Below are 23,425 nucleotides of genomic sequence, written 5' to 3'. Positions count from 1 at the left end.
GAAAAACTTCCTGACTGTTAGAGCAGTACGACAATGGAACAAGTGACCTAGGGAGGTTGTGGGCTCTCCCACACTAGAGGCCTTCAAGAGGCAACTGGACAACCATCTGTCAGGGATGCTTTAAGGTGGATTCCTGCATGGAGCAGGGGGTTGGACTTGATGGCCTTAGATGCCCCTTCCAACTCTACTATTCTATGATTCTATGGTGTTAAAAGCCTTCACTGAAAACCCTGCCAGCGTTTCAACAGCTTTCTCCATCCTGCCGTTGCCATGAACCTTGCCTCCTAAAGCATGCCCTATTCCTGACCTTTTGGACTGTGTAATGTACCTGACTGATTTGCTGCATTTCACCTCTTTCCTGTTATTGTGACCGCTCCTACTGTTCCCTGACCCTCTTTTTCTGACCGTCGGCCTGTGTTCTGACTAAGGCTTGGATTTAGACCACCTCTGTTGTAGCCACAACTTGTCCACCCCTGCTCCAGGGCATCAGAACATTTTCTAATGAAAACTGAAATTTTGCTAGTTTTCAAGGGAACCAGCAGATATAAGGAGGGCAAGCCCTTGAGAGAACGCATTACCCAATAATTGAATTATTTTATTTATTTATTACATTTATATACCGCCCCATAGCAGAAGCTCTCTGGGCGGTTTACAAAAGTTAAAAACAGTGAACATTAAAAACAAAAATTTAAAACCATCAAAAGCATAAAAACAATATCCATTTAAAACAAATATTCTGGGGTCAGTTAAAAACTCAGCATATGTTAACTGCCTGGGAGAAAAGTCTTGACCTGGCGCTGAAAAGACAACAATGTTGGTGCCAGGTGAGCCTCATTGGGGAGATCATTCCATAATTGAGGGGCCACCACTGAAAAGGCCCTCTCCCTGGTTGCCATCCTTGGTTACCATTACATGCTTGTTTGCATGTAATGGTAAACAACAATTCAACAACAACCCATGATTCAATGACAAACCATGATTCAATGACAAACCACCATCCCATAATCTGAAGATCAATTCTGCTTAAATGGAGGGTCGATGGAAGTAGCCTGGACCTGAGGAATGGTCAAATTAGCAGTGAACGCTAATACAGAAAAGCACAAACTTGATAAATTTGGAAAAAAAATCTTATCTCACTTCTCTGAGGATTAAAAATATTTATACCTTCTTTCCAAATAACTCCTTATTACAGAACTACATGTTCTACATTAAAATACTTTATCCCAGTAGCTCAGAATGTTTATAAGGTTGCAAAATTCAGCAGAATTAGATGTAGGCCTGGGAGAAGCAGGAATTTTCACCCCAGTAGCAGCCGGGAATGTTTAGGAAATGCATGCTTTCATATATAGTATACGCATAGATTGTGGGGGATAAAAAAAAAAAGTTTCACTGGATGAACGGAAGAATACACCCTGAGAGCAGGAAAACATGATAACACTCTTCAAATACTTAAAAGGTTGTCACACTGAGGAGGGCCAGGATCTCTTCTTGATCATCCCAGAGTGCAGGACACGGAATAACGGGATGAAGTTACAGGAAGTCAGATTCCAGCTGGACATCAGGAAAAACTTCCTGACGGTTAGAGCAGTGTGACAAAACAGGAAAAACACCCCGACTGTTAGAGCAGTGTGACAATGGAATCAGTTGCCTGGTGAGGTGGTGGGCTCTCCCACCCTAGAGGCCTTCAAGAGGCAGCTGGACAACCCTCTGTCGGGGATGCTTTAGGGTGGATTCCTGCATTGAGCAGGGGGTTGGACTCGATGGCCTTGTAGGCCCCTTCCAACTCTACTATTCTATGATTCTAAGTGACCACCAGATGTGGTGCACTACAACTCCCATCATTCCCAACCAGAATTTGTCCTCCAACACATTTGAAGGGCACCGGGTTGGGCGAGGCGGCGTACTTACAAACCACATAAAGTAGTTCCACACTGCCTGGGTTTATTGCGGCTTTTAAAAGGTTATAATTTACATCTCACACAGCCCCGCAAGCCTAAAATCCCTTCCCCAAAAGCGAGGGACACAAGCCATCCCATCAGGCCGACCAACGTCTCTGTAGTCAGAAAAAGCAAAGCCACAAACCGATGATTGTCCCAGATGCTCGGGACCCCCCCCCCCCCATTCCACCCCGCCCACCAATCTACAGTGTCAGTTCCCTTTCTACAGAGCCAGATGGTAGCTTCAGTTTCCTCAAAGGAAGACAAACGCAGTAATTTCTTCTAATGCTTATATCTCGGAGTAGTGTGTTCAGGAGAGATTGCAAAAGAAACAGCCATGCCCTGATTAGACGTCAGCGAGGCGGTTAACAGGGCTTTTGGTGAACTGCCATCAAGAGAGAGCCAGGGTGGTGTAGTGGCTAAAGTGTTGGACTAGGAGATGTGAGATCTGGGTTCAAGTCCCCACTCGGCCATGGAAACCCACTGGGTGACTTTGGGCCAGTCACAGCCTCTCAGCCCGACCCACCTCACAGGGTTGTTGTTGTGAGGATAAAATGGAGAGGAGGAGGATTATGTACGCCGCCTTGGGTTCCTTGGAGGAAAAAAGGCAGGATATAAATGCAATAATAAATAAATAAACAAATAAATAAATAAGAAGGGCAAACAACATAATTCTGGGCCGGCTTCCTCATCCAGGTACTATCCAGGTGGAAATTTCACTCCCCAACATCTGGAGGGAATCAGGTTGAGGAAGGCAGATCTAGGAGGCAGGAACACCATTCCAACAAGGAACGGGGCCTTCTCTGTTGTGGCACCCCGGCTGTAGAACAAGCTCCCCAGAGAGGTCCGCCTGGCGCTTACACTGTATTCTTTTCATCGCTGGCTGAAGACCTTTTTATTTTCTCAGTATTTTAACACCTAATTTAACTTAAATTTAAATTTTGCTGTTTTCATTCTGTATTTTAATCCTATATCAATTTCTGCCGTGTGGTTTTATCCTGGTTGTGCTTTTTATATTGTATTTGGGGTTTGGGTTTTTAGATCGTTGGTTTTATTATGTTCCTCATGGTTTTAATTTTTGTGAACCGCCCAGAGAGCTTCGGCTATTGGGCGGTATAAAAATGAAATAAATAAATAAATTTAAAATTTTGTGTGTGGGGGCTGTGTGTGTGCGGAGGGGAAGGCAGCAACCAAGGGAAAGGGGAAATATGATTGAGGTTTATAAAGTTACATAGAGAGAGAAATTTACTCTCCCTCTCATAAAAGTAGAACCCTGCTCGAACAATGACACCAACAGAAAGAGGAAAGCAAAGTTTCAAAAAACACAATCCATTTATGGAACTCTGCAAGATGTTGGCCGCTGGCATGGATGGCTTTTAAAAAGGGGGGGTGAGAAAAATTAATGGACGAGGCGGAGGCCCTGACAGCTTTACAGAGCCTCCACGTTCATTTGCAGAAGCCAACAAAAATGAAAAGCAGAAGCACAGCAGAGGGTTGCTGCCTTCATGGACATAGAATCACAGTATAGCAGAGATGGAAGGGGCCTACAAGACCATCTAGTCCAACCCCCTGCTCAATGCAGGAATCCACCCTAAAGCATCCCTGACAGATGGTTGTCCAGCTGCCTCTTGAAGGCCTCTAGTATGGGAGAGCCCACCACCTTCCTAGGTCACTGGTTCCATTGTCGTACTGCTCTAACAGTCAGGAAGTTTTTCCCGATGTCCAGCCGGAATCTGGCTTCCTGTAACTTGAGCCTGTTATTCTGTGTCCTGCACTCTGGGAGGATCGAGAAGAGATCCTGGCCCTCCTCTGTGGGACAACCTTTCAAGTATTTGAAGAGTGCTCTCATGTCTCCCCTCAATCTTCTCTTCTCCAGGACAGGTTGCAGGGTTCCTCCTGGAGGCAACTAGCCCCATCATTGCCTCAACTGGAAGCATGATGCTGCAGCAGATGGTCCTCTGGTCTGATCCTGCAGGGCTCCTAAAAATTCTTCCAGCAGCCTCTACACAAATCCAGAAGAGTTTACGCTGCCCCTTATATCCCCATGTTAATAATTGATGGCCCAAGTGAAAAGTAACCCTTGTGTAAATCTCACTTTGCCTTGTTTGGAAAGAATTTTTTCTTTTTGCCCTGAGGAAGCCACTGCTGAGGACTAGTATAGCATTATTATTATTATTATTATTATTATTATTATTATTATTATTATCATTTATATACTGCCCCCTGAAGCTCTCTGGGGGGTTTACAAACAGTGAACATTAAAAAGAAATACACAAAATTTAAAAGCATAAAATACAAACAAAAACAGACAATATCCATTTAAAAAGAACTATTCTTGGATCAGTTTAAAAAAAAGTCCACATATGCTGGTAACTGCTGTTAAATGTCTGGGAGAAGAGAAAAGTCTTGACCTGGCGCTGAAAAGATAACAATGTTGTCGCCAGGCGAGCCTCGTCGGGGAGATCATTCCATAATTGAGGGGCCACCACTGAAAAGGCCCTCTCCCTGGTTGCCACCCTCCGAGCTTCCCTCGGAGGAGGCACTCGGAGGAGGATCGGGTGCAATTCATGGATCCAGGAGAACCAGGAAGTTCCCAACCGATGAGCAGTTAAATTCCAGGGGAATTTTAGAATGTTTTTAGGATGTTTTAACAATGTATATTACGTTCTTACTTCAGTTTTATGTATTTTATATTTACTGTTGTTCCTTGATCAGTATGGAGAGGCGGGTAAGGAATAATAACAACAATAACTTTTTAATCTAAATTAAGAACCATGATTGGGGGAAGGGAACCTCTTTGAGGTCTAGCATTATAAATAGCAGTTCCCAAACCCTGTGTCGTATAGATGTATTGGACTACAACTCTCATCATCCCCAGCCAGCTTGGCCAAAGGGAGTTGTTGCCCAAGACGTCTGGAGAGCACCAGGTTGGGGAAGGGTGATCTATAGTTGTTATGAGCTGAGGACTGATAATAACTGTAAGCCCTGAGATCTACCGTATTTCTTCGATTGTAAGACGCCATCGATTGTAAGACGCCCACTAATTTCAGTACCACCAACAGAGAAAAAACCCTAAGACACGCCTGCGATTCTAAGACGCACCCCATTTTTAAAGATGTTTATATGGGGGGAAAAGTGCGTCTTAGAATTGAAGAAATACAGTAGTCCTTGGCTCCATGGGATAGTTCCTTCACTGTTCCTCCTGAGCGATCTGGGAGATGTTTTATGCTCTTTAATTTCCCTGTCAATCTTATACTTGCCAGGAACTACCTGCCCCTAACGAAGAAAAGTTACACATTAAACGAGCACTGTAAAAGGCTAACAAACTCATCACAGCATAAGCTTTTCTTTACTGAAGCTTAATGCAGGAAGGGTTCTGTGATTTAAATTAATAGGCATATGTAGCACCATAAACATGCACGTCATTAACGTAAGAGAAAAGGTCTTGCTCCAAAGAGTTTACAATCTAAACCCCTGACACTGGGAAAGCAGAGCAAGGGGAGGGATAACAGAAAAAGAATATGCTATTATTATTATAGAATCATAGAATAGCAGAGTTGGAAGGGGCCTTCAAGGCCATCGAGTCCAACCCCCTGCTCAATGCAGGAATCCACCCTAAAGCATCCCTGACAGAGGGCAGTCCAGCTGCCTCTTGAAGGCCTCTAGGGTGGGAGAGCCCACAACCGCCCCAGGTAACTGATTCCATTGTCGTACTGCTCTAACAGTCAGGAAGTTTTTCCTGATGTCTAGCCGGAATCTGGCTTCCTTTAACTTGAGCCCGTTATTCCGTGTCCTGCACTCTGGGAGGATCGAGAAGAGATCCTGGCCCTCCTCTGTGTGACCACCTTTTAAGTATTTGAAGAGTGCTCTCATGTCTCCACTCAGTCTTCTCTTCTCCAGGCTAAACATGCCCAGTTCTTTCAGTCTCTCGTCATAGGGTTTTGTTTCCCTGATCATCCTGGTTGCCCTCCTCTGAACACGCTCCAGCTTGTCTGCGTCCTTCTTGAATTGTGGAGCCCAGAACTGGACGCAATATTCTAGATGAGGCATAACCAGGGCTGAATAGAGAGGAACCAGGACCTCATGTGATTTGGAAGCTCTACTTCTATTAATGAAGCCCAAAATAGCATTTGCCTTTCTTGCAGCCCTATCGCACTGTTGGCTCATATTCAGCTTGTGATCTACAACAATTCCAAGATCCTTCTCGTTTGTAGTGTTGCTGAGCCAAGTATCCCCCATCTTGTAACTGTGCATTTGGTTTCTATTTCCTAGATGTAGAACTTGGCATTTATCCCTATTAAATTTCATCCTGTTGTTTTCAGCCCAGCACTCCATCTTATCAAGGTCACTTTGAAGTTTGTTTCTGTCTTCCAGGGTATTAGCTATCCCACCCAATTTGGTGTCATCTGCAAATTTGATCAGCATTCCCTGCACCTCCTCGTCCAAATCATTAATAAAAATGTTGAAGAGCACTGGGCCCAGGATTATTATTATATTTATTTGTATCTCGCCTTTTGCCCAATTATTCCATACATGCACTTGTGTCCTATTCCTTATAGTCAAGTGCAGGTCAAAAAGGTAAATAACCCAAACAAGGTGTGCATGTGCATTCGTGCGCGTAGGTGTGTGAGAGATTCGGCATGGCTCTTCTTATGTTCTTATCTGGTAATCAATTACCATGCCAGCACTTTCTCTCCTGAGCAAGCCGTTCCCCTTTTCAACGGAGTCCAGAGTTGATAATATCATACAAATTCCAGCTCAGCAGCATTAGACAGGCCTCTCCCTCTAAAGCTTTGTTTTGCTGAAGGCCCGGCCAATTTCAAGTCCGTGACTAGTTTCTGGGCTAGGAAAAGCAGAAGCTGGAAGTGCTGCAATAGCTCTGCATCGTTCTTTTGCAGCAGGTTTGGAAAGGGCACTTCAGATCAGGAAATACTCGGCTCAGCGATGCTACAAGCGAGAAGGATCTTGGAATTGATGTAGATCACAAGCTGAATAGGAGCCAACAGTGCGATACGGCTGCAAGAAAGGCAAATGCTATTTTGGGCTGCATTAAGAGAAGTATAGCTTCCAAATCACGTGAGGTACTGGTTCCTCTCTGTTCGGCCCTGGTTAGGCCTCATCTAGAGTTTGCGTCTAGTTCTGGGAATCACACTTCAAGAAGGATGCAGACAAGCTGGAGGGGGTTCAGAGGAGGGCAACCAGGATGTCAGGGGTCTGGAAACAAAGCCCTATGAAGAGAAACTGAAAAAACTGGGCAGGTTTAGCCTTGAGAAGAGAAGATTGAGGGGAGACATGATGGCACTCTTCAAATACTTGAAAGGTTGTCACACAGAGGAGGGCCAGGATCTCTTCTCGATCCTCCCAGAGTGCAGGACACGGAATAAGAGGCTCAAGTGACAGGAAGCCAGATTCCGGCTGGACAGCAGGAAAAACTTCCTGACTGTTAGAGCAGTACAACAATGAACCCAATGACCTAGGGAGGTGGTGGGCTCTCCCACACTAGAGCCGTTCAAGAGGCAGCTGGACAGCCATCAGCAGGGGGTTAGACTCAATGGCCTTATAGTCCCCTTCCAACTCTGCTGTTTTATGATTCTATAATTCTATAAACTATCACCCACCAGCCACGATCAAATTCCCTCCAACCATAGAATCATAGAATAGCAGAGTTGGAAGGGGCCTACAAGGCCATCCAGTCCAACCCCCTGCTCAATGCAGGAATCCACCCTAAAGCATCCCTGACAGATGGTTGTCCAGCTGCCTCTTGAATGCCTCTAGTGTGGGAGAGCCCACAACCTCCCTAGGTAACTGATTCCAACGTCGCACTGCTCTAACAGTTAGGAAGTTTTTCCTGATGTCCACCCAGAAGCTGGTATGGTAGAAGGGTGGAGATCCTGTGTGGCCCCAATGATCACCCCTTTTTAGTGTCTTAATTTGTGTAAATTAATTTTATTTCCGTTTGGCCGGTGTAAATGGCATTTGAAAGGGTAGGCAAGCTTTTTGGGGCCCATGGGTACATTTGGCAATTTGACAAGCTGCCCTGCTTACCACCCCAAAATGGCTGTCATGTGAGGCATGGCGAGTCACAAAGGGTAAGTTACCTGCCCAGAAGACTGAAGTTTGACCTCAGGACACTGAACGCCTTTGAACCAGCAATTTCAGCACTACCAGAAATCTATTTCAGAGAAAGCAACTTTTTCTTTTCCTGTCTCTCCCCACTCTCCACAAGCCTACTCAATGTCACTCTGGGTTACCGTACACACTCCTCTCTTGCACACAACCAGGGTGGATTTGATTTAAATCACGATTTAAATCACTACCCCGAAAGACTCAATTTAATCATGTGAGTTCCTCCCCAACACCAAAGTGCACTCTATTCATTGAATTTTTCGAAACTTATCACTTAAGAGGTAAGGAGTTGATTCTGTGTACATAGAATGGGGTTGTGATCCCTGCAGACACAAATTCACACTTTTGAGAACTGTAAAACCAAGCATCTGTGATAATAATATCTTCTAGATCAGTCTTCCTCAACCTGGGGCGCTCCAGATGTGTTGGACTACAACTCCCAGAATGCCCCAGCCAGCTGCCTGGGGCATTCTGGGAGATGCAGTCCAACACATCTGGAGCGCCCCAGGTTGAGGAAGGCTGTTCTAGATAGAAAAAATTGCCCCATAATCTTACAGAAACCTCTGGAAGAGCATGACATGGTGAATGGATTAATGGAATCCATTTACCAAAAAATTTAAACATTGCAGGAATATACTCTATGGTTCTAAGTGGTGGGGGTGGGGCAGTTGGGGGAAAGCCCTCGCACCCGACGTTGGGCACCGCTGCTTTAAATGAACAAAATACCACCTAAATAAGCGGCTGAGCTGGGACCTGTATGCGAATTCAATACTATCGGCTTGTGGGAAATAGCCCAGACTCTTGCGGAAAGGAAGCGCCCCTCCTTAGGTAGCGATGTACATTCTACATCTTGCTTTGCCAATTCATCACCAACAAAAAGTGGGTCACTTTCACATCTCAGCTTTGCCTATTAATGGGACCCAGCTTCGTCCTGCATTGCTACCCTCTCATTTCGGCTATACTTGTACTGCAAAATGCAGCTAACACCGCTCCCGACGCCCACACTAGATCACATTTCATTCCAAAACAGCCTGCAAGCATCTATATTCTGACATTTCTCCTGCCCCCCCCACCCCCCCAATGTTCACACAGAACAGTAACCCAAGGTTCCTGGAAAAATCAGCGTCCCATTCACAAGTGAGTACAAAGTTTGCTCCTCCTTGCTTCTGCAGCTACTAAACAAACCAGGAAAGGGGTGCTTATTGTGTTGTCTGAACTGGGGAGCATAGCTTTTCACTCACATTACAAGCCAGCATCATAGAATCATAGAATAATAGAGTTGGAAGGGGCCTATAAGGCCATCAAGTCCAACCCCACTGCTCAATGCAGGAATCCACCCTAAAGCATCCCTGACAGATGGTTGTCCAGCTGCCTCTTGAAGGCCTCTAGTGTGGGAGAACCCACCACCTCCCTAGGTCACTGGTTCCATTGTCGTACTGCTCTAACAGTCAGGATGTTTTTCCTGATGTCCAGCTGGAATCTGGCTTCCTTTAACTTGAGCCCGTTATTCCGTGTCCTGCACTCTGGGAGGATCGAGAAGAGATCCTGGCCCTCCTTTGTGTGACCACCTTTTAAGTAGTTGAAGAGTGCTGTCATGTCTCCCCTCCATCTTCTCTTCTCCAGGCTAAACATGCCCAGTTCTTTCAGTCTCTCCTCTTAGGGCTTTGTTTCCAGACCCCTGATCATCCTGGTTGCCCTCCTCTGATCACAAAGAAGGGTTTGTTCTTGGGATAATAACCCAAAACACCCAATTCTGAACAACCTACTAAGCAAACCATTTCTCAAGATGGCAACTCTGGAATGTGTTGGCCTTTTCAGTGCTTCGTCAGACAAAAACGTTGGGAAAGTGACGACGTGGTATTTTTCTTTTTGTGGTCTTGCTCTACGCCTCTCTCGCTCCACGTCAATTAATGTTACTTAGCTATAAGATAAAGAATGGGGGGGGGGATAAATGCTCCTCTGATAAATTACTGAATTAACATAATGTGGACTAAGAATATTACCTGCAGGGAATCTAAAGTTTGAATTCTTACAGGAGGCACACTGGCTCAATTACTCCTTCTCAGTGGCTAAATTATTCCTCTGCTGACATTACTTCTCACGTCCTAAAATATTTCCTAATCATAGAATAGTAGAGTTGGAAGGGGCCTATAAGGCTATCAAGTCCAACCCCGGCTCAGTGCAGGAATCCACCTCAAAACATCCCTGACAGAGGGCTGTCCAGCTGCCTCTTGAAGGCCTCTAGGGTGGGAGAGGCCACCACCTTCCTAGGTCACTGGTTCCATTGTCGTACTGCTCTAACAGTCAGGACGTTTTTCCTGCTGTCCAGCCGGAATCCAACTTTCTGTAACTTGAGCCCATGATTCCATGTCCTGCACTCTGGGATGATTGAGAAGAGATGTTTATGACTGGTGAAGCATTGAAACATCCGACACATTCTGGAGTTGCTGTCTTGAGTATTATTATTATTATTATTATTATTATTATTATTATTATTTATTTATATAGCGCCATCAATGTACATGGTGCTGTACAGAGTAAAACAATAAAATAGCAAGACCCTGCCGCATAGGCTTACATTCTAATAGGCTTACATTATCTCTAGTGACTTTGCCTGTTTTCCTTTCTGAAATAATTGGGCGAATAACATGGTACACACTGCGACGTTATTATTGTTGTGAACTCTTAGGAATAGTTTCTCAAAAAATTATATACACACCAATGTTATTACCTGTGCTATTACCACAGTGTCTCAGCCCATTTAGAAAGCATTAACTGGAAGCAACGTTGTTTTCTGTGTTTTGTACATTATATATTGAATTGCGTAGCCCATTGGGCGTATCGTTCATCTGCGTGATAATAGCATCTAGCAATAATTGTATGAATATTCAGCATTACTTCTAATAATTATAACTGCCCTGCTATTTATTTTCCATGTTCCTTGTTTGTTTGGCTTATTTATTGCTCTGTGTGAACACAGTCAGTTTATTCTAGGTAATGTTAGGGTTTTTTTTTTACTTCCTTTGCTGAAAAAGATTATGTTTTATCTGCAGCCGTTACAGGTCTGCCAGCTGTCACAAGACCATTACCCCAAGCTGGTCTAGCCCGGGTTCCGGTAAAATAAATCAATATGCAAATGAAATTGCGAACGTATTTTTGTAACTAGAGCAAATGTTTCCAAAAAGGCTTCTGCAGTTCAGCCTCTCTGTTCTCTGCCCTCCTCCCATCCAGCCTGCTTTTTGATGATTAAGCTAGCCATGGTTTGGAAAATAAAACAAAAGAGGAAAGGATCCTTCTGTATTGTTTTGAGACAGAAAGTCTGTCGACACAGCAAATATTCTGACTTCATTTTTGTTTTTCAAGAAAAAGGAACCTCCTTCTGAGAGGGGGAAACCCCACAAGGAAACACCAACTCTGCATTCAAACTCCTCTTTAAAATGCCACCTCTCAGTGCCAAATGGCTTCTACCTTATCTTTCTCACACACTCCTTTTTTAAGGGCTGGCATTGCATTGCATTCAACATTATCCCCACTTAGAGTAGATTCACTGAAATTCATGAGACTTAAGTAAGACTGACATTGTGTACAACACATTCCAGCTGGACAGCAGGAAAAACTTCCTGACTGTTAGAGCAGTACGACAATGGAACCAATGTCCTAGGGGGGTCGTGGGCTCTCCCACACGAGAGGCCTTCAAGAGGCAGCTGGACAGCCATAAGAACATCAGAAGTGCCATGCTGAATCAGACCAAGGGTCCATCTAGTCCAGGACTCTGTTCACACGGTGGCCAACCAGCCATCTGTCAGGGATGCTTTAAGGTAGATTCCTGCAATGAGCAGGGGGTTGGACTTGATGGCCTTGTAGGCCCCTTCCAACTCTACTATTCTAGGATTCTTCTGAATTTTTCCTCTGTGAAACGTTTGCTTTTCTCCTTATGCAATTCTGTCATTTATACTGGTCTTTATTAAGTACAGCACCATGTACATTGATGGTGCTATATAAATAAATAATAATAATAATAATAATAATAATAATAATAATAATAATAATAAAGCTGCCACTGAGCGAGAGTGGCAGACAGTGTCATCATCTCTACGAAGAAAGACCTCTCGGTGATTTCATCCTGGTTCCACTATACCACTGGCTGCAGCCCAACACAGGGCTGGGGAGACCAGGTTGAGGAAGGTCCAGGAATTGGGGTGTTTTCCTGTGGCACCCCCTCTAAAAGAGCAGGCCCGTAGTTTGGGGGTGCTCCTGGATCCGTCACTGGAGACCCAGGCTCCCTTGGTGGCCCCAAGCACCCATTATAAACTTCGGTTGGTACGTTAGCTACGCCCATTCCTGGACAGAGTTAGCCTAGCCACGGTCGTTCATGCACTAGTAACCTCATGATTAGACTACTGAAATGTGCTCTATGTGGGTCTACCCATGTTCGGAAGCTGCAGCTTGTGCAGAACGCAGCAGCTAGGGTGCTCACCGGGACACTTAGCTCTGCCCACATAAAACCAGTGTTAAAAGAACTGCACAGCCTGCCTGTTAGCTACCAAGCTATGTACAAGGTTCTGCTATTATCTTACAAAGCTTTAAACAACTTGGGACCAGGATGCCTAGCAGACCGCCTCCCCTTATATACACCCAGGTGACACCCTGTTCGTCATCCCGACACAAAAGGAATGTCACCATGAAGAACCTTGACGGCGGGGCCTTCTCTGTAGCGGCCCCCACCCTCTGGAAAATCCTCCCTCGTGCGGTTCGGGAGGCGGAAAATGTAATAACTTTTAAACGCCGCCTAAAAGGATATGTTTTTAAACAAGCCTTCCCTGGACTGTAATTTAGTCTGGTTTTATGTGATTTTAAAGTTTTAATCTGGATTTTATGGTTTTAGTTGTAAACTGCCCAGAGAGCTTAGGCTGTTGGGCAGGATAAAAAATAAAATAAAGAAGAAAATAAAGAAAGAAGGGTGCGGTAAAGACATTCCTTCTGAGAGCCAGTGTGGTGTAACGGCTAAAGTGTTGGACTCGGAGTCGGGAGATCCGGGTTCGAGTCCCCCTCGGCCATGGAAACCCACTGGGTGACTTTGGGCCAGTCACAGACTCTCAGACCAACCCACCTCACAGGGTTGTTGTTGTGAGGTTAAAATGGAGAGGAGGATTATGTACGCTGCCTCGGGTTCCTTGGAGGAAAAAAGGTGGGATATAAATGCAATAATAATAATAAAGGTAAAAAAAGGAAAAATCTGAAGCATGTACAGTGTGACAAATAGATGCAAGGCCTGATTCTTATTGTGAAACAACAGTGATACGGGCCATGTTCAGAAGACACCTTAAACCATGGCTTTAACCATGGTGAATAAGGCCTTTCAATTAATTAAAATAAATAATTATAATAAATTAATTTAAATTAATTAAAATAAATATTTTTTATTTATTTACAAGACTGAATAAAATGTCTTTCTTCAATGAATCGTGAATGGAAATTATTTACAAGACTGAATAAAATGTCTTTCTTCAATGAATCGTGAATGGAAATTATTTACAAGACTGAATAAAGTATCTTTCTTCAACGAATCATTAATGGAAATTATTTACAAGACTGAATAAAGTATCTTTCTTCAACGAATCATTAATGGAAATTATTTACAAGACTGAATAAAATGTCTTTCTTCAATGAATAGGCTGCGATTGCTTAAAGGTTCTTAAATTAAATACGGTTGCTTACTTCATTTCTATGTAGACTCTTTCCCAGCAAATCAAAATCTCAGTAGCTTTCCCTTCAGATTGCATTTCCCTAAGCTCCACTCTACCAACAGGAACAGGTTTAAGAATCTCCTTAAGCTTCCTTGCAGACTGAAACAAATGTATCCTTCCTCTGCCTCCAGTTCTTCCTGCTTCTTTCGCCTTCGAAGATTATTCAGACGTTTCACGGACCTGTTCCTGAAGTTCCCTCTGGTCAGACTTAAAATGAGAACCTACATTATGTTACGTTGGTCTGCTCATAACATTATCATGTTTCTTATATTAAATGTAGAAGTATAGTTTATTCAGACAATAATTGCAAATGTAGTAAAGGAGTAATCATGGAATTGGATCTACCCCCTAACCCTTGAAGCTGGTATGGAAAGAACCGCTCAGACCCAGATAGTGGTGCTCTGATAAGACAGGTAAAAACTAGTGTGCAATTATTTGGGGGGGTGGATGATGTTGAAGCCGGCCACCACGCCTGTGTGCCCCCAACCCAGGATGGCATCAAATAGTGAGTTGGACTAAAGCTGCAATCCCATACTCACTTATCTAGGAGTCTGTTCCTTTAAACTCTATGGGGGTTACATCTGAGTAGACATGTATAGGACTGCATAGACTCTCAGGTTTCTGGTCTGTGTCTACACACAAAGCTGCAACCAAGTATAAGATATTGCCTCATACAGCAACATACAGGGCCCGTTTAGAAGACACCTTAAACCACGGCTTTAACCGTGGTGGTTAAGCCAGAAAGCCAGGCCGTGTTCAGAAGACGCCTTAAACCACAGCTTTAACCATGGTGAAGAAGGCTTTTTGCTTTATTCGCCATGGTTAAAGACATGGTTTAAGGTGTCTTCTGAACACGGCCTGGCTTTCTGGCTTAACCAGCATGGTTAAAGCCATGGTTTAAGGTGCCCTCTGAACACGGCCTGGCTTTCTGGCTTAAGCACCAAGGTTAAAGCCATGGTTTAAGGTGTCTTCTGAACACGGCCTGGCTTTCTGGCTTAAGCACCAAGGTTAAAGCCATGGTTTAAGGTGTCTTCTGAACACGGCCTGGATTTCTGGCTTAACCACCATGGTTAAAGCCATGGTTTTAAGTGTCTTCTGAACACAGCCTGGCTTTCTCTTTAGCTGTGAATTAACACGGTTTAATGGTCAGATGCACGGCATTGTAGAAGATTTGGGAAGCACGAATGGGGATCCCCTGCCAATTTAAATAATTGACTTAAAATGGCCACAGTTTAAGCCAATCCAACCTGCAAAGCTATTCATAGCTTTCAATGCTCACATTGATCCTGAAGATAAAACTTGCGTTCTGAAGAGAAATGGGAGTGAAATTTAATCTAGACTCATTCCTCAAGACTGGTTTTTTTTTTTTTTTGCAGGCAGTGAACAAAAGCATGACTTGGTCAACGTGCCCTGTCACCTAAAGATGGACTTTGATGTATATTGTCACATCAGTCAGCATTCAAACAGAACAAATTCAGAGCAGAGGCCGGCATGTTCTAAGGTTCAAACACTGCAAAATCCAGTCGGCTTTAGAGGAATCAAAACAGTTTTCAAACAAGAGAGAGGGGTGAGTGGGGGGAGACCAGCCCCAATGGCTGTGTATAGCCCCGAGATAAAAATGTTCAAGTAGAAAGCGGTTTTGGAGGCCTAGGAGAAATTATGGTCTGACAGAGCTACACAGATAAAATGGGATATATAAAGGAACATGGCCTTGGCTGAGAAACCCTGCCTATGCTGGGGTGTGTTCAGAGGAGGGCAACCGGGATGATCAGGGGTCTGGAAACAAAGCCCTATGAGGAGAGACTGAAAGAACTGGGCATGTTTAGCCTGGAGAAGAGAAGATGGAGGGGAGACATGACGGCACTCTTCAGATACTTGAAAGGTTGTCACATAGAGGAGGGCCAGGATCTCTTCTCGATCCTCCCAGAGTGCAGGACACGGAATAACGGGCTCAAGTTAAAGGAAGCCAGATTCCAGCTGGACATCAGGAAAAACTTCCTGACTGTTAGAGCAGTACGACAATGGAACCAGTGACTTAGGGAGGTGGTGGGCTCTCCCACCCAAGAGGCATTCAGGACAACCATCTGTCAGGGATGCTTTAAGGTAGATTCCTGCAATGAGCATGGGGGGTTGGACTATATGGCCTTATAGGCCCCTTCCAACTCTACTAATTCTATAATTCTATGATTCTAACTACCCTCCCCCCACATCCTCACGAAGCTCATTATCTGGAAGGACTCACCAAAGGAAATACCTCTGAACCATGAGATTCAATGGGTTTTCCCATTGAGCAAGAAAATTGAGCTGAAAGTGGGGGAGGTTTTTTTGGCAGGGAAGGGTTGCAGAGGAGAAGGAACTTCAGGAAATTCTCACTCATTTTTTTTTTAAAAAAATCTTGCCCGCTGTGTGGGGAGCGTGGATTTCCAGTGACCTTAGCCATGGGAAACCACTGGGTGACTTTGGGCCGCTCACAGACTCTCAGCCCAACCTACCTCACAGGGTCGTTGTTGTGAGGATAAAAATGGAAAGGAGGAGGATTATGGGTTCCTTGGAGGAAGAAAGGCGGGATATAAATGCAATAAACAAATACAAAATAAATAATCCCCTTACATTGTTTAAATTTCAGAAAGAAATCCAGAGGTACTGAATAACTATTGACCAACTAATAATATTGCATTTGGCATCCATTAACTGTTGTGAACGAACATAGGAAATGGAAAAGAACGACGTGGAAAAATTACATTTATCCTTTATTTTTTAAAAAGGACAGTTAAAGGACAATTATCCTTTAACTGTCTGTTGCAGTAAAAATAACAAAGAGGATTGCGGCAGCTTAAAGACCAACACATTTATTCTAGCATCAACTTTTGCTGACACTGTTGTCTTCATCAGATGCATCGGAACAAACACTCAAGGCAGCCTTTACACACACACACACACACACACACACACACACACACACACACACACACGATTGGACTTTGCTTTGTGGGATCCTGGTTTCCTCCCAGACATATATTTTACTATGCAACTGCCAGGGGCACCATTTATTTCTTTAATTTGTATACAGCCCAGCCCAATAGCTGAAGCGCCCTAGGCCCTTCACAAAAATTAAAACCACAATGTACGGAAAGTACAGAAGCTTAAAGCTACACCATAAAAGTACAACCACAACTCACAGCCATGCAGAGATTTAAAACGTAGATTAAAAACAGAGGTGTAAAAGACTGGGATGCTAAAACACTGGGGAAATGAAAAGGTCTTCACCTGGTGCCGAAAAGAATACAATGGCCTGGTTCAGACAACACGCTAACAGCATGGTTTAGCGTGTTGTGTGAACCAGGCCAATGTAGGAATCAGGCGAACCTCTCTAGGGAGCTCATTCCACAGCCGGGGTGCCACAGCAGAAAAGGCCCTCCTCCTGGTAGCCACCCACCTCCTTTGGCAGAAGCTCACAGAGAAGGACCCCCTGAAGATGACCTGGGTCCAGCTCCAGCTGAGAGCCCCCTCCCTCCTGCTGTCAACTGTAACTGCTGGACTTTGCAACTAAGATTGTAGTGCCTGAATTTGCTTTCCTTTTCCCCCTCCTCCTCCTCCCTCCCAATCCCCTTTCCTTTTGTGTCATGTCTTTTAGATTGTAAGCCTGTGGGCAGGGACTGTCAAGAAACACTTTTGTAAGCCGCCGTGAGAGCCTTTTTTGGCTGAATGGCAGCATAAAAAATCCTTAAATAAATAAATAAATATAAAATCTTAGGGTCAGGGCAGGCACTCCTTCAGAGATGCCACCCTCAACTCTTAGTATGCCAACCTGAACTCCTGGTAGGAAAGACAGGGTGAAAATACAACACACTAGTAACTTCCAGCGAACAGCGTTGAAGGATATATTTGCGAATTCTGTTTACTGCTCTGGGATTCAGAAAGGAGCAGGGCAAAAGCTTGCAAATACTTCTGGGTAGTAAACTGTCAGACGGAGCAAGTGACCTTTGTCAAGGAAATCACGTCTACCCTTGCTGACTCATTGCAAGAGATGACCACTACATTTGCTGTCTGCAAAACTGAGTACTGGGTGACTTCCTCACCAAGATAGCAATTTAAAGACACAAAAACCAGGCATTCCATTATCTAACATTTGACAGGACGGAAACCAAGGGAAAGACAACAGGAAGCAAAGGGAAACAGTTTTATCTGGTTGAGCTTTTATATTGTATTTTATAGTATGGTTTTATACTGTTGTTTTATACTTTGAATGTGTTTAATTTTTGTGAACCGCCCAGAGAGCTCCGGCTATTGGGCGGTATAGAAATGTGATAAATAAATAAATAAATAGGGATTATGCCCACCCCCCAGCCTGCAGAAGAGAAGATTGAGGGGACATGATAGCACTCTTCAAATACTTAAAAGGTTGTCACACAGAGGAGGGCCAGGATCTCTTCTCGATCCTCCCAGAGTGCAGGACACGGAATAACAGGCTCAAGTTAAAGGAAGCCAGATTCCAGCTGGACATCAGGAAAAACTTCCTGACTGTTAGAGCAGTACGACAATGGAATCAATTACCTAGGGAGGTTGTGGGCTCTCCCACACTAGAGGCCTTCAAGAGGCAGCTGGACAACCATCTGTCAGGGATGCTTTAGGGTGGATTCCTGCACTGAGTAGGGGGTTGGACTCGATGGCCTTGTAGGCCCCTTCCAACTCTGCTATTCTGTGATTCTATGAATTTACTCTGTGCCTTTGAAAGGTGTTCTTTTGTTAGCCTCCAACACACCCATCCTTGAGATATAATGCCTATTCCTCCCTGCCTCACCTGTAAGATTCAATGACCTGGTTCAGACAACACACTAAATCAGGCTGCAATGCATTCCCTTAACCATTTTGTGGTTAAGCAGCATGGTTTAGCGTGTTGTCTGAACCAGGCAATTGGCCCTGTTGAGAAGTCACCTTAAACCACAGCTTTAACCACGGTGATTAAGCCAGAAAGCCGTGTCGTGTTCAGAAGACACCTTAAACCACGGCTTTAACCACGGTGACTAAGCTAAAAAGCCTTAGTCACCATGGTGAAAGCTGTCGTTTATGGTGTCTTCTGAACACAGCCCGGCTTTCTGGCTTAACCACCATGGTTAAAGCCATGGTTTAAGGTGTCTTCTGAACGGGGCCTTTGAATTATAAAGTTTTGTGAGCAGAGACCTGTCATCTTGTACTCTGTCCTGCACCATGAGTGAGGGTGGCCAATTACGGATATAAAAAAGAGGACTGCACCTCAAAAAGACAAAAGGGGACACTAATTTGCAAAGAATCTGCATATGCTACTTATATTTACTAGAATTTAAATAGAAATTACCTGCTGGGATGGGTGGGGAGTTGCTTTTCTTTTTTTCTGGGTATGAAATCTTAACTATATCTAACCTAAGATGTACTCTGCTCCCCACTGAATAGGGGGTAAAAGGACAGCATTTCTGCACATCAGATATACCTTTCTTCTTTCACCATTCCAAGTCTTTCTTGCGGAGGTTGGAAGACCGGGAGACTTAAATTCTATTTATTTCCCCCCACACATACAGGACTTTCCAGTAAAAAAGACAAGAGTGAAAACATATAACAAAATGGGGTGAGGTGCCCCTTTCACTCTTTCCCAGTTTGGGGCGTGTTCCTTCTTGTTTTTCTCTTAAGAAAAGGAGACAGAGGCCCCATTCAGAAGACACTTCAAACCATGGCTTTAACCATGGTGGTTAAGCCAGAAAGCCGGGCTGTGTTCAGAAGACACCTTAAACCATGGCTTTAACCTTGGTGCTTAAGCCAGAAAGCCAGGCCGTGTTCAGAGGGCACCTTAAACCATGGCTTTAACCATGCTGGTTAAGCCAGAAAGCCAGGCCGTGTTCAGAAGACACCTTAAACCATGTCTTTAACCATGGCGAATAAAGCAAAAGGCCTTCTTCACCATGATTAAAGTTGTGGTTTAAGGCGTCTTCTGAACACGGCCTGGCTTTCTGGTTTAACCACCACGGTTAAAGCCGTGGTTTAAGGTGTCTTCTAAACGGGCCCTGTATGTTGCTGTATGAGGTAGTATGTTATACTTGGTTGCAGCTTTGTGTGTAGACACAGACCAGAAACCTGAGAGTCTATGCAGTCCTATACATGTCTACTCAGATGTAACCCCCATAGAGTTTAAAGGAGCAGACTCCTAGATAAGTGAGTATCGGATTGCAGCTTTAGTCCAACTCACTATTTGATGCCATCCTGGGTTGGGGGCACACAGGCGTAGTGGCCGGCTTCAACATCATCCACCCCCCCCAAATAATTGCACACTAGTTTTTACCTGTCTTATCAGAGCACCACTATCTGGGTCTGAGCGGTTCTTTCCATACCAGCTTCAAGGGTTAGGGGGTAGATCCAATTCCATGATTACTCCTTTACTACATTTGCAATTATTGTCTGAATAAACTATACTTCTACATTTAATACAAGAAACATGATAATGTTATGAGCAAACCAACATAACATAATGTAGGTTCTCATTTCAAGTCTGACCAGAGGGAACTTCAGGAACAGGTCCGTGAAACGTCTGAATAATCTTCGAAGGCAAAAGAAGCAGGAAGAACTGGAGGCAGAGGAAGGATACATTTGTTCCAGTCTGCAAGGAAGCTTAAGGAAATTCTTAAACCTGTTCCTGTTGGTAGAGTGGAGCTTAGGGAAATGCAATCTGAAGGGAAAGCTACTGAGATTTTGATTTGCTGGGAAAGTCTCTACTTAGAAATGAAGTAAGCAACCGTATTCAATTTAAGAACCTTTAAGCAATTGCAACCTATTCGTTGAAGAAAGACATTTTATTCAGTCTTGTAAATAATTTCCATTAATGAACAACTTTATTTTTGTTCATTTTGAAAGGCGTCAATTCCTTACGCCACAGGAACCAGGCTTCTGAGTTATTTTTTTAAACAAATCTAGTGACGGCAGGAGGTCAACTCACTGTGCTTTTTCTACAAGTGGGTTTTAGATTAGAAATACATTAATCAACTGCTAGATTAGCTAACCAGAACAAATACAGAAACTCAAGACTCTGCAGAACACCCGAACTATCAAGAAGGTATGCGTTCTTCCGTATTAAAATGTGGAAACCCTGCTCATACATTGGGAAGCTGAGCATGAATCTCAAATTGTACATTTCATGGGAAAAGTGTTTTGCGCTTCATGGAGGATCATTGGCTGATGAATGGTTTGTCCGGTGCAATTCCAAATGGAGTTCAGAGGCACACATAAATAATTGCGCACTAGTTTTTAGGGACAAAAGCTAGGGGCTAAATGGACCTAAAATTGGCCGGTTCCTAAAAATACACACAAAAAAAGAATATACAATAGGATCCACAAGGGAGGATGAGGATTTTACATCACCAGAAGTTAGAACATTATTGTTTGAGGGTTGACCCCCCCTCCAACCATTAGGCAATGCTACCCAAGTTGGCTTTAATTGACTTTGATTACCAAGAACAGCATCTAAAATCACCTCCTTCTTTCTTAATATAAAGACCACCTAATTCTGCTCTGTGATCCACCAGCAAAAGGTGCCAGTGTGCTTTGGCCAAGATGGAAAACATTTCTGAGAACAGCTGGAGTTCATCTCCCCGGAAATGGGGGATGCAACATTCCCTCCTTCCCAGTGTGACCAGAGGTAGCACAGCCCTCCTATAACCAACACATGACCTGCAGACTGCTCCTTCCTAACTAACCCTGGACTTGCGGACGGTGCAATTTCACTAGCTCATCACTCCCCACAACTTGGAAGAGATCTAGGAATCTCTAAAGCTTGCACAATTGTGGGGGCGATCTTTTGCCCAACAAAAGTATTACAGCAACACGGATTTAAGAATATACAGAAAGCCCTGCTAGAAAATTGGACATGTATCCACAACCCCTGTATGTGTGTGTGTGGGGGGGGGGGGAAGAAATAGAATTTAAATCTCCAGGCATTCCAACCTCGGCAAGAAAGAGTTGAGATAATGAAAGAAATGTAGTGGTGTAGTGTGGTGTAGTGGCTAAGGTGTTGGACTGGGAGCCGGGAGGTCCGGGTTCGAGTCCCCACTCGGCCATGGAAACCCACTGGGTGACTTTGGGCCAGTCACGGACTCTTAGCTGGACCTACCTCACAGGGTTGTTGTGGTAAGGATAACATGGAGAGGAGGATTATTTATGTCATGGGATATAAATGTAATAAATAAATAAATAATATCTGAAGTGCACAAATAGACTACCACTATAACACAAAATAACAGATACTTGGTGGGGTGATAAAATGGGGTGAGGGGTTCTCACCCTGGTTGTGGGCTTCCCATGGGAGTATCCGGCTAGCCATTGCTGGAAACAGGATGGGCCCATTCAGAAGACATGTAAGAAAGGTAGTTTATTTTTTTTAATGGTTTTTAATGCTTTATGTGTGTATGTTCTGTGTTTTAGAATTTTAAATTTTGTAGACTCGTTTTTATCTTCATTTTAGAATTTCCGTAAACCGCCCAGAGAGCCCTGGCTATGGGAGCGGTATATAAGTGCCATAAAATAAATAAATAAATAAACCATGGAGAATAAGGGGTTTTGCTGTATTCTCCATGGTTTAAGGTGTCTTCTGAACACAGCCGATGTGGGTTAGAGGGACCCTTCCTCTGTCTGATGCAGACACGCAGTTCGTTCCGACCCCCGGCTTCTCTCTCCTTTCCTACGTGCGGTGGGGCAGCCTTCCCCAAGCCTGATGCCCTCAATGTGGATTGGGACCACATCCCCGATCCTCTCCAGCCAGCCTGGCCATGAGGAAGGTTGCCCCTGCACCCACCAGTCGCCAGCCCACCGGGCTCCAGCTCCCCTTACCGGTCAAATGCCACGATTTCCTCCGCCCGTAGCGCCCGCAGCCGCCGGCCTGATCCGCTTCGTAGCCCACCAGGGGCGTGCAGACGCCGTCGGCCACTTGCCCGGCTAGCAGGAGCGCCCCCGCGTGGCTGGTGCTGTAGCCCAGGACGGAGTGGAAATACACCAGCAAGTAGGTGAACCACATGGAGGCGCAGAGGTCGTTCAGGAAGTGGCCCACCGAGTAGCTGAGGCGGGCGCGGAGGGCTAGCGGCTGGGGGTCGGCCATGGTGCCACGGACCCCCCTCCCCTGCCGCCGCCCCGGGGCTCACAGCCCGGGGACCCGGTGCCCAACTGTTGGAGCCGTGCGTAAAAACGCACCAGCGGGGCGCATCAGCTGGGGCGCAAGAGCCAAGCGCCCGGGGCGGGCCCGGTCTGAGCCCAACGTAAGCAGAGGCGGGTCGCGAAAGCCGCCGCTACCGGGCAGATCTGGCGAGCCATGCGCTCGCCGGGCGGCTTTTATGGCCTCTGGGGAAACCCCGAGTTGGCGGAGGGCGACTGGTCCAACTCGCCAGCTTCGCGGCGCCCCCAAGCGGGCGGCCAAACCCCGCGGAGACCTCCGGCTTCCTCCGGCTCTCGCCAACCATGGAACCGGAGCCAATGGAGAGGCTCGGAGGAGGAGTTAACCCAGCTGGCTCCCCCGCCTCCATCCTCTTTCCTTCCTCCGCTGAACGCAAAACAGCCATCGTCATGCTTGGGACAAATCATTTATTTATTTATTTATTTCATTTT

At 44.9% G+C, this 23,425-nt stretch overlaps 1 protein-coding gene across 1 annotated transcript in view; it reads right to left on the bottom strand.

Moving 5' to 3' along the window:
- MFSD12 (major facilitator superfamily domain containing 12) overlaps positions 1 to 23,198 on the bottom strand; it is a 49,678-nt gene extending 26,480 nt beyond the window's left edge. Inside the window, exon 1 of the mRNA XM_063147197.1 lies at positions 22,658 to 23,198. Coding sequence (XP_063003267.1) covers positions 22,658 to 22,922 — 265 coding nt within the window. The 5' untranslated portion in view covers positions 22,923 to 23,198. The remainder of the gene's footprint in view (positions 1 to 22,657) is intronic.
- Between the last annotated feature and the right edge of the window lie 227 nt (positions 23,199 to 23,425).

This window comes from Elgaria multicarinata, chromosome 23 (genome assembly GCF_023053635.1).
Source record: "Elgaria multicarinata webbii isolate HBS135686 ecotype San Diego chromosome 23, rElgMul1.1.pri, whole genome shotgun sequence".
Classification (NCBI taxonomy): domain Eukaryota; kingdom Metazoa; phylum Chordata; class Lepidosauria; order Squamata; family Anguidae; genus Elgaria; species Elgaria multicarinata.
The sequence above is the reverse complement of the archived record's forward strand: the minus strand, read 5'-3'. Positions and strand labels throughout refer to the sequence as shown.